The sequence below is a fragment of the Cryptotermes secundus genome, unplaced genomic scaffold (assembly GCF_002891405.2).
Source record: "Cryptotermes secundus unplaced genomic scaffold, Csec_1.0 scaffold1078, whole genome shotgun sequence".
Lineage (NCBI taxonomy): Eukaryota > Metazoa > Arthropoda > Insecta > Blattodea > Kalotermitidae > Cryptotermes > Cryptotermes secundus.
This window is the reverse complement of record NW_019718282.1, coordinates 377,496-390,044: the sequence shown is the minus strand read 5'-3', so window position 1 is coordinate 390,044 and position 12,549 is coordinate 377,496. Positions and strand designations below refer to the sequence as shown.

Here is a 12,549-nt window from a genome sequence, read left to right as displayed (position 1 = left end):
TATAGGCGTGGTAGTTAAGTTAGTACACGGTTAGTGAAGGCCAGAGGCTAGAATATGAAACTACTTACCCTGTGTTGAACACCATTCTAAAATGTGAATTTATCTATCCAGAGATTCAAGAAGCATAAAAAATTAAAATATGAACCAGACAAGGATTCTTACCACCAAAAGGTATTTCTGGGTTCCCTGGGGTTGCTTCTTTTTACACTGGAGGCATTCAAAGCATGAAGCTACAGTAAGCACTATCTCAAGAATCTTCTGCGGGTAATGGGAAGAGAATAACATTAACACTAACAATAACACACGCAAACACTACCGAATGGCAAAATTCAAATAGGTTCCCCTGAATATAAGGCCATTCTCTATTGTTTGATGAATCTGGACTCCACACTCTCCTGAGATACAGAAGAGAACATTTTCTTTCTCGATGCATTTATGGAAATTATTAAAAAAGACCTAACACTCTGGGGCCATTAGATATAATAATACAGTCCTTATGTTCCAAATTTAACTCTGCTTTATTATCTATCAGAACTGTATGCTCAGATTTGAATAAACCAGGAGTACATGGAACTGTGAGCATAATTTCTGTAAAACAAGATATAAACATAAAAATTGGTTAATTCTTTCAAAGGTTTAATAGTGTAAGTCCAGTACATATTGGAACTCTTTTTTTATATATAGTATTTAATGAAAACAAATCATCTAATAATTCTGAAAATTTTACACAAAGATGATATTTAAAAGTTGAAAAGATAAGGATGTCCAATTCCATTTAGAACAGTTTATTTATTATTTATTTCTTTGTTGGAAATATATTCTCAAAGTTTGTCCAATTCACACATTCCACCGATTCAACAAACTCCATACTTGCACATTCAGACAAATGAGTTCGTATTCCCAGCACACGTATTATCTCAGTCCGTAAACTTAAGAGTTCACAGCCCATTTTGGGTAAACCCTGCTTATGAGATCAAAATTTTGTAAAATTATCCGCATGATGATTTACATAGATATTTCTATGGACTGAGTACCCTTCAAATTTGGGCAAAAACTTTTAAGGGTCACTGCAGTGTTGTTTCTTCTATTTGTGTCCACTGTGTCATTATAAATGCTCAATAAATTTCAGTGCAACAATATATACATCACATATTGTGTCTGTATGATTTCTGAGAGGTGCAGACATTGTCTGTATCTATAACTGACCAGACTACCTATACTGATGCTGTGATAACAACTGCATCATGGCACTTTGAAATGCAGGAGGATGGAAAAAAGAAATTTACCTCTGAAGGGAAGACATACTCAACTAAGAACCTAAGAAGAAACCTGTGGTTATAACGAAAGATAAGTGTAGTCCACTTACACAAGTACAATTATATGTTACTCACAAGACCTACTTTTGCATCCACTTAAGTTACAAACAGAAATTTCCTCATACACATTCAGACTCAAAAACTCTTCTATACTTCGATGTAAGGGGATGAACTTGTATCTGTCATTTGAAAAATAAATATTCCAAAGACAGACAAGCAAACACTTCTGCATCATTCTTTACAGCCCCAGTCCTAATGAAAGTTGCTAATGTGAAATATAACTTTCTTTAGATCCTAAAGACTAATAAATAGTATTGCCTGAATTTCAATTCTGGCTGGTTTACAATGCACTTCAGGCAGTGGCTGATGGTTACTGGAAATAGTGCAGCAATAAACCATCTAATTCCATATATGTTGTGTAAAATTAGCAATTCTTTTAAAACTCACTTTCACTGCATAAAATCTGTAATATATTTAGCTTTGGCAACTAACAAACCACTTAAACTAGACATGTGAAATTTTATATGGAGATGGATCATAAATATACATACAAATTTCAAGTGCAGAAAATCAAGGCCTGTAGAACTGGCGCTGCAATAAATGCTCAGAACTGAATGCATGATATGCTAATATATTAAGGGTGGATCTGTACATAAGGAGGAATGCATATAGGGTTTTGGTTGGAAAGCCAGAAGGAAAGAGACCACAAAGAAGACCTAATGTAGGTCAGAGGATAGTATTAAAATGGGTCTTAGAGAAATAGGATGGGGTGGTATGGACTGGATTGATCTGGCTCATGATAGGGAACAGTGGAGGGATCCTGTGAATACGGGAAGGAACAGCAGTTCGTCTGCACAAAAGCATATATGTTAGCAAACCAGTCAAACAGAATCGCCAAACTCAAGAGTTTCTGTATAATGATTCCATCATTGAAAGTGAGGTACAACTGAAAAGTGAAACTTGAACACAGAAATAAAGAAAACTGTAGGTCATAGGCCTGTAGTCCCTTAACAGATTTCCTGTGAATGAGGGAAATAATAGATATCTTAGAATGAGACCCAATTGAATGTACTTGCTATCGTGACCTTCCCCATTACGACACAATGGAATGAAACGGAAGTTCTTCTCTTAATCATGTGCTTTAAGACACCCCGCTACACCCCCTTGAAACACCGAAACCAAACATCATGTGACCTAAATACAGGATGGCAGAGACGCTGATTAAGATGCATTGTGAACTAGCCTTGTGGTTTAAATTCACTGCTAGAGAAAATATGACCATTAAAGCTGTAACTTCGGTCACTCTTTCAACACAGGCTTGTCAAACCTACAGCAGCAAAACCTAACCTTTTTAAAAAAGCCATGGAAATTTACGATATTTCTCGCCATCATTTTTTTAAATATAATTTCAGTACAAAAAATCAAAATATTATTTGTGGGCTGCAGAGCTCTCGCCCACATTTATTATTGGGAATAATTAATTAATTTATTTTAAACGCTAAATTATATGCATAATTAATTCAACATAAATTATTAACAGTTAAGCGCTACAAGTAATTATGTCATTATATATACTCTAGCAAACCTTCCTCTGAGGATGGGTCAGGATCACAAGGTCAATTTATAAAATTGGTCCAGAAGAGTTTGACAGGCTTGTTAAGGAGCCAGTATAGCATGTGATTGCCAAGTCCGTATAATCGAAACATTCAATAATGATCATATGGCACAAACTGGAAGATAGGATGTTCCATCCATTAGGACTGCCGCTCACGATAAGAAGTAAGCATAGTGGTCACACCGGGAACACTTTGCGGACAAACAGGTACTCCGAGAATTGTTGGCCTTCAACGCCTCCCCCATTACTGGCAGCCACCCGGAACCCAGCGTTCAGCAACCTTGTGATGGCCTGTACGCTGTTCAGTTTACAGTAGCCATTCAGAGGGAACCTAATCACATGTCTGGCATCATGCTGGTTCCAGGCAACACTGGATCGGGCATCCAGAAGTGCCTGGTTCGTCTCTGGGAACACTTCGTCGAGCAGGGCTCGCTCCCCGGACAGCATGATGCGCTCCCCCAGGTCAGGACTGATATGCAGTGCTACACACTCATAACTCTCATGCTGCTGCTGGTGGTGCGATGGCTGCTGATGCTGCTGTTGGTGGTTCTCAAAGTCCCCGGTGCCACGTCCTACCCCCACGCTCTTCATATTGGCTGACGACCCGGAGTTCTTAAGGCGTTCCTTCTTCATTTGTTCTAGCTGCCGACACATGGCTGCAACAGGCAATGTGGGAAAACTTTCAAGGAAACTGGCCACTGCACTGCACAGTTTTCTCTGCTCACACAATTGTTTCTATAACAAGTGTTTGAAAACATGTTCTCTTCACCATGCATTCAGAATGATTCTGCTGTCCAGTGGATGCCTGGGGCTATTTCCCTAAGGCTAAAGAGGCCCTGAGCTTTATTTTAAAACACGATACAGCTTTAACTCTCACTGTTATTACATGACACTTCGTATATTTGTGCAAGCAACCGTGTCCGTAGAATGGGATATACACCACGGTGAGCGGTCAGCTAAAGAGAGAATATATCAAATACACTTAGTTATTTCTGCTACCTTTGTCGCTAAAGTAAGGCCAAAATACACTGATTCTATTAGTATTCATATACATATTGCTGAGTGTTGAGCTGTTTGCCTTAAGCAAATATGTATAAAATTTATGCCGAACAATTTTCCCAGTATTTTATGGAACCCAAGGGTTCATTACCGTGCTCACAAGAGCCCTCCACTGGTCCCTATCCTGAGCCAGATCAATCCCATCCATACCATCCCATCCTATCTTTCTAAGATCAATTTTACAGCTAAAAGAACAGGGCAGTGGGACACCTATAAGGAAGCCCTGACCTGTTACAAGAAAGAAATAAGGAAAGTCAAGCAATCCTCATGGAGGAGGTACTGCCAGGAGATCAATGATGTACCAGGCAGTGCCAGACTCATGAGAATCATGGCAAAACAGGCGACCAATAAGGTCAGCACAATTAAGCTGCCTAATGGATAGTATACTCAAACAGGAAGGGAGACGCTGAATTAATTATTCAGAGTTCACTTTCCTGATTCAAAATTGACTGACAAATTGGACAACGGACAGAGTCAGCAGAACCTGGACACTTGCCAAAGCAAGATGGACAGGGTAGACTGGGACCTGGCCAAAGTCATAATTAATCAATCAAAAATATGATGGGCACTGAACACTTTCAGACCATTTAAATCAGCGGGAACGGATGGAATTGTACTGGCACTTTTGCAACATGGGGCAGAACTTCTAGTTCCACACCAATGTAGCATATATAGAGCCTGCTTGTCATATGGTTTTATCCCCACAGCCCGGAGGCAGGTTAAGGTGACGTTCATTCCAAAGCCCGGGAAACTTGATTATACCGAGGCTAAGGCTTATCGTCCTATCAGCCTGTCATCTTTCCTTTTGAAAACGATGGAGAAACTAGTGGATAGGCATATTACGGATGGGGTACTGAGGACATGTCCTCTACACCAAAACCAACATGCCTACCGAACAGGTAAATCTACTGAAAGTGCACTACAAAATGTGGTAACATGCATAGAAAGTGCAATTGAACACAAGGATATTGCCTTGGGAACATTCCTTGATATAGAGGGAGCCTTTGATAGAACCTCATTTGATGTAATCAAACAAGCTGCTGGAAGGCATGGCATAGAGCTTGCAATATGCAGATGGATCAATGTTATGCTGGAAAGCAGAATCATAGCTGCTACATTATCGGGAGAGACCCTGGGGGTGTCCGCGTCTAGGGGATGTCTGCAGGGGGGCGTACTTTTGCCTCTGCTGTGGGGCCTGGTCATCGATGATCTCCTGTGGGGACTTACTGATGATGGGTATTATACAGTAGGATATGCTGATGACATAGCAATCCTCATAAATGGAAAATTCCTTTCGACCGTATCAGAGCGTCTTCAGTCAGCTCTATACATGGTTCAACGATGGTGTGAAAGAACAGGTCTCTCAATCAATCCCAACAAGACGGTAATCATACAGTTTACTAGGAAGAGAAATGTAAAGGGTCTTAAGGAACCGATTCTCTTCAATAAGACAATCCAGGTCTCCAGCAATGTCAAGTACCTTGGTCTAATATTAGACAAGGGACTGACATGGAAAAAGCAGCTGGACAAAGTCATTAACAAAGCCTATAAGGCATTTTGGACATGCAGGGGCATGTTTGGTAAAACTTGGGGACTGCAGCCACACGTTGTACACTGGATATACACTGCAGTTGTGAGACCTATAATTACTTATGGTGTCACAGTATGGTGGCCCAGAGTTAAATTCAAGACAAGCAAGACAGAACTTGGCAAACTGCAAAGGTTGGCTTGCTTAGGTATTACAGGAGCATTTCGAACATCTCCAACAGCTGCACTGGAGATACTCCTTGGACTCCCCCCACTGCATATGCAGTTGGATGCAGAGGCCAGGGCAGGAGTTTACCGTCTCCAGTGCTGTGGACAATGGAAACCTAGATCTGATGGTTTCGGCCATGCAGACATGACTGAGGACATGAAAACAGAACACATATTACAAATGGAGTCTGACAAAATGATACTGAGACATGTATATGAAAAACCCTTCACAGTCAGATTTCCTGACAGGAGTGAATGGGAAGACGGGTTTCGGCCCGATAGAAAAGGGGGACTGATCTGGTATACAGATGGTTCCAAGACACATAGAGGCACTGGAGCTGGTGTGTACTGCCATGGTATGAGGCGGAAACTTAGTTTCAGCCTTGGGTGGTACACGACAGTATTCCAGGCAGAAGTATATGCCATTAAAGCATGTATTATGGAGAATTTAGATAGGAACTATAGAAATAGGAACATCTACATTCTATCTGACAGCCAAGCAGCACTCAAAGCACTTGAAAAACACCAGATCAATTCAAAATTGGTCTGGGATTGCCACCAAACCCTCATGAAACTGGCCAAACATAACAGGGTACAACTGATATGGGTGCTGGGGCATGAGTGTATTGCTGGAAATGAAGCAGCAGACCAATTAGCTAAAATTGGAGCTGAACATCCATTCATAGGACCTGAACCAGCCTGTGGCATCTCTCTTGAAGTTGCCAAACAGGCAATCAGGGACTGGACTAACATAAAACATAAGAAATACTGGGAATCCTTAACTGGACTCAGGCAAGCTAAGGGACTCATACGAGGACCTTCTGATAAAAGAGCGAAGGAACTGTTGAAGCTCAACAGGAACCAGCTACGATGGGTGGTAGGACTACTTACAGGACACTGTCACCTCAAAGGACACCTGTTCAAACTGGGACTAAGTGATAGTCCCACTTGTGAGAGGTGTCAGATAGAAAATGAAACAGCCACACACGTCCTGTGTGAATGTGAGGCTTTAGCTTCTTTAAGACTACGTCACTTGGGTCAGTATTTTATGGAACCAAGTGACAATTTCGACGCTCCCACGTCCAAAATCCTGCGCTTCATCCGAAGCGTGGGGTTGCTGAGGGAATAATTAAAAAGGGGAAGCACAATGGACCACTGAGGTCTAAGTGTAAGGCCTAAGTAGGCCTACCCCTTCATACATACAATACAATAAAAGATCAATTTTAATATTGTCCACCCACCTACGCTTTGGTCTTCCCAGTGGCCTCTTTCCTTCTGGCTATCCCATCAATATCCTATATGCATTTCTCTTCTCCCCCATTCGTGCTACATGAGCCGAACAATTAAATACTACAATTCTGACTTCTTACTGTTGTTGCTTTCTGTGATTCCTCCATCAGAGCTGTCCTGATTTTAACATATTGTAACGGAGGGGGGGGGGAGGAAGGAGCGCTGACTCACCCGCCACGTCACCGTGGCCAGAGCTGCCACGTTACTGCTGGGGAGGGAGGGGATGTCCTCCATTGCGCAACATGTCACAATATTGTCACGTGTGTCAGTGACTAATTGCATTTATTGACCACTTACAGGTCGTAAAAAGTAAAGAATAAAATGGGTAAAGCTATCCCTGTAACAGGCCGTGGAGGCCCATAGGGTTGTGAGATGATGATCAGGATTATCAAGATTTTCTTTTGTTTTATTGTAATTACGATTCCCTGCTGAAACCGAAGCAGTTGGGTTCATGATAACCTCCACGCGTTCGCAAAACTATTACTGACTTCTGAATAAATAAGTTAGAAAATACATAAGTAATAATTCCTGTTTAATTATCTTGGAAATCGTAAAACTCGGTAGAAACCTCTATTGGACATAAAATTTGCTTCACTTTCTTCTACAAGTTTCGTTCGAAATATTCTTCGCTAACACCAGCTGAGTTATGTTCGAGATACGCATAGGCGTCCTCACGTAAAGTTCCCGTTNGTCGACTCAGCCTCTAACAGAAATGAGTACCAGGAATTAATTAAATAATTTTCCTGGGGAGTAAAGCGCGGCCGGCGCGTAAGGCTGACAACATTACCTCCATCTTTTAAGCCGATTGTCTAGATAATGTGGGACCCTCAACGTCTCACAACCCTATGAGCCTTCACGGCCTCTTACAGGGATACCTCTACTTTACAATTTTTTACTCATTTCTGTTAGAGGCTGAGTCTACCCCAAGGCCATAGTGCGGCTGGAAGGATTAGGTCAATTGAAAAAATCCAATGACCTCATCGGGACTTGAACCCGCGACCTTCCGGCTTGTAGCATAGTGCCTTAACCAACTACGCTACCGCGTGCCCCTACTTACAGGTCGTAACTACAATTCATTATAAAACACCCTAAGTAGTATCTTCAAGTGACAATTATAGAACTACTGCCTCCACTTTCCAGACAATAATGCAGGTACAACAGCCGCCCTAAAGAGCCTGTGTTTATAGTCAGCCCTCACAGATTCCTGCTTCTACGTCACTTGATGTGGAAATGGTACTCAGCACTTTGTGTTTCACATGTATGAATTATTGAATGTGTGCTTCAAATTCGTGTTGTAACAGCGTACGTTAATAAAAATAAATACTTATCATATTTCAGTGTAGTCTTAACATTCAAGATTTTTCCTTGCACTTTTTAGACTTTCATGGCGGTTAATTATTGACGTTAGGTTGTTACACCGTGTGGTAGTAGGCAACACTGCCGATGTTTCAGAGGTATAGCATGTCCCCAACTTTAAGGCGGAACCAACCTGCATACCTCGACCGTGGAGATGGAGGCAGCGGTACATCCGAAACGTCGGCAATACTGCCCACCACCACAAGGCGTAAGAGCTCAAGAACAGGATTATCAAGATTTTCTTTTGTTTTATTGTAATTACGATTCCCTGCTGAAACCGAAGCAGTTGGGTACATGATAACCTCCACGCGTTCGCAAAACTATTACTGACTTCTGAATAAGTAAGTTAGAAAATACATAAGTAATAATTCCTGTTTAATTATCTTGGAAATCGTAAAACTCGGTAGAAACCTCTATTGGACATAAAATTTGCTTCACTTTCTTCTACAAGTTTCGTTCGAAATATTCTTCGCTAACACCAGCTGAGTTATGTTCGAGATACGCATAGGCGTCCTCACGTAAAGTTCCCGTTAAGTTCGTTCGACCCTAACCAATATTTAAATGTATAAAAATTTTAAACTGATTAATTTTAATTCGCTTACTGGGGGTGGTGGAGTCCAGCCGGGTCCACTCGGCATGGCGGCCACTGATTGGCCTATTGTACCTGCCCCGGGTGATTATGATGAAGAATTTGATAGGATGAAGATTGCCAGGGGAAATCGAAGTACTCGGAGAAACCCCGCCCCAGGGCCACTTCGTCCACCACAAATCCCACTTGACCAGACCCAGAATCGAAGCCGGGCCGCCGCGGTGGGAAGCCAGAGACTAACTGCTTGAGCTATGGCGCCGCCTATTAAGAAATCTTAGTAAAACAGCCACAATATCAAATTCCATGAAAATCCGTTCAGCGGTTCTCGAGTTTTGCTACGCGTACGGATGGACAAATGAACGGCGCAATTTTAACAGGCGCCCCATGGGATTGCGAACGCGCCTGAAAACAGACCAACACACTTTCCAGGCTAACAGCCTTCACAGCCACCACGTAACTTGCGTGTGGCCCTCGCAAATGCATTGCCTCAATACCTGCATTTCGGCACAAAATACAAAACGAACTATGGGAGAGAGCCCGAGAGAAGATGAGACTGGATCTTGGACCTTGAAGAGGCAATCGGCGGTCCTCTGTTGCAGAAGATAACTGGAGGATGGGTTTCAGCAATTGTCCTGCGTGCACATTGGTTAAATTGCTTAAGGTCCCTAGCCGCGTGGCCTTATAGGAGCTGCGTGCAAAGGACAATGAGATCCGGGATAGCGCAGTCGGCATAGCGACTGGCTACTGGCTCGACGTGAGGAGCCGGGATAGCGCAGTCAGTATAGCGACTGGCTACGGGCTGGACGTGAGGAGCCGGGATAGCGCAGTCGGTATAGCGACTGGGTGAACGTGAGGAGCCGGGATAGCGCAGTCGGTATACAGACTGGCTACGGGCTGGACGTGAGGAGCCGGGGTATCAGTCAGTATAGCGACTAGCTACTGGCTGGACGTGAGGAGCCGGGATAGCGCAGTCGGTATAGCGACTGGGTGAACGTGAGGAGCCGGGATAGCGCAGTCGGTATACAGACTGGCTACGGGCTGGACGTGAGGAGCCGGGGTATCAGTCAGTATAGCGACTAGCTACTGGCTGGACGTGAGGAGCCGGGATAGCGCAGTCGGTATAGCGACTGGGTGAACGTGAGGAGCCGGGATAGCGCAGTCGGTATACAGACTGGCTACGGGCTGGACGTGAGGAGCCGGGGTATCAGTCAGTATAGCGACTAGCTACTGGCTGGACGTGAGGAGCCGGGATAGCGCAGTCGGTATAGCGACTGGGTGAACGTGAGGAGCCGGGATAGCGCAGTCGGTATACAGACTGGCTACGGGCTGGACGTGAGGAGCCGGGGTATCAGTCAGTATAGCGACTAGCTACTGGCTGGACGTGAGGAGCCGGGATAGCGCAGTCGGTATAGCGACTGGGTGAACGTGAGGAGCCGGGATAGCGCAGTCGGTATAGCGACTGGGTGAACGTGAGGAGCCGGGATAGCGCAGTCGGTATACAGACTGGCTACGGGCTGGACGTGAGGAGCCGGGGTATCAGACTCAGTATAGCGACTGGCTACTGGCTGGACGTGAGGAGCCGGGATAGCACAGTCAGTATAGCGACTGGGTGAACGTGAGGAGCCGGGATAGCGCAGTCGGTATAGCGACTGGCTACGGGCTGGACGTGAGGAGCCGGGATAGCGCAGTCGGTATAGCGACTGGCTACGGCCTGGACGGCCGAGCGGTCAGAGTTCGAGTCTCGGTAGAGACAAGAACTTTCTATTCTCCACGATTTCCAGATCGTTTCTGGGGCGCACCCAGCCTCCTATCCAATGGGTACCGGGGGCTCCTTCCCCGAGTGTAAAGACGCTGGGGCGTGAAGCTGACCCACTCACCTCTAACTTATGCCGAGGTTAAGAAAACGTGGATCTATACACTCACTTCCCCATACGCCTTCATGGCATGGTGCTTAATTAGTTAAGCGCAGAGACAGCTTTACCCTTTTACATTTTAAAGGCAGAGGACAATACCCGGATATGTCATAAGCGGCAGTCAGAGAAGAAACCTCACATAAATATTGTACGTGTATATATTATTATCTCACTCTCTTCAATTCTATCTGGATATCGAAGAGACTTCCTAAACAACATACTGTGGAGCGGTAGGAGCAGGTCTGTTCAGACTTCATAGTTACGTTTGGCTGACAGAAATCCTGAATAACAAAATCTGCCCTACTGGAGCTTATGGCAATTTCAATCGTGTTTGTTCATATTGGTAGGAGTTGCAAGTCAGTTACCTTTGAGATTAATTCCGACACGAAATGGTTAACACACTGTTCCATGTACACTCATTGCTAGGCAACGTATTGGTAAACAATTTCCCGCGAAGACAGATTCTTGGTAAACAGTCCGTTGTTATGTTACGCAACAATAGAGGAGGCTGTTTCCTATGCGGTCTGCGCCAAGCAACAGTACAATAAAGGGGTTATGCAACCCGTTTCTCTAAGCAACGGCTCGGTAAAGGCAAACGCGTAAGCGGTGACGTCAGCAACAATAGAGACGATTTTTTTTCCGTGGGATCCGTGCAGAGTGCTTATAAGAATGTGATGAATGAGGTGAAAAGTCTTAGTTCAGAGGGCAGTTACGAGTCAGCCGTAAGCTGGAGGAGTGAGTCCAGAAGAAATTTAGTTCCGAGCTTCCATGGCGATTGAAGGTGAAATTGCAAGAAGACGTCATAGAGATTTTAAGTGCTAGTTTCTGTGTTGAGATCCGTTGCCAGAATACGACTACTAAAGATTGGGAATCCTAGTGCGTGTGCAACGGTGATTGGGAAGTGTGCAAATCAGTAATAGCGCTGTATTTAATTGTGATTAAGTGAACTTGTAGAGAAGGTGCCAAGAAATCCAATCATCCGATCTAGAACCCGTTATTTTCGTCACGCGTACCAATCTACAAGTGACAATATTTATTGATCAAAACCACGCTGAGCTATCGTATATATAGGGTGTTTCACGACTTTAGGACATAACTGCAGGAGGTGATTTCCCAGGTCTTTGTGATCAAAAGAGTTCATATAAACATGTGTCCGATTTTGGACGATTACGGAGTTATGACGTTTTTTCATTCTCGTACGCGCCCTCGTGTGAACCGCGTCTATCATCTGGCGGGTCGCTATTTTTAGCCAGCTACAGACAGAGCGTTCTCGTTATCTCGACACTTGAGAGGTACCTAAGGCGTGGTGGGTTGGTATGTCCGGCCACGGCTAGTTTGGCGGCTACTGGTGTTCAGAACAGTTCTCATCTCGGTGCGTCTGTTACGTTCACGATGCCATTTACATTTTCATTTGAGGAGTATGCAGATATGATTTATGTGTGCGGGTTTTGTGACGGTAACTCAGTTCTTGCCGTAGCTGAATATCAGCAACGGTTTCCGAATCGTAGAATACCGAGCCGGAGAGTGTTTACTGGAATTTACCAGGCAGTGCGAGATACCGGTAGACTTCCTGGCGTTCGTATTGCAGCCGAGCGTGGTGTTAATGAAGGCGTCAATGAAGAGGCATTGTTCGTATGGTACACCGCAGCCCACGTA

At 44.0% G+C, this 12,549-nt stretch overlaps 1 protein-coding gene across 2 annotated transcripts in view; it reads right to left on the bottom strand.

The window, feature by feature from the left end:
• Positions 1-526: 526 nt before the first annotated feature.
• The window catches only part of LOC111875567 (BTB/POZ domain-containing protein kctd15), a 299,265-nt gene continuing 287,242 nt past the window's right edge, over positions 527-12,549 (bottom strand). For both annotated transcript variants that reach the window (XM_033750191.1, XM_033750193.1), the window contains exon 6: positions 527-3,587. In XM_033750191.1, coding sequence (XP_033606082.1) covers positions 3,109-3,587 — 479 coding nt within the window. In that variant the 3' untranslated portion in view covers positions 527-3,108. The remainder of the gene's footprint in view (positions 3,588-12,549) is intronic.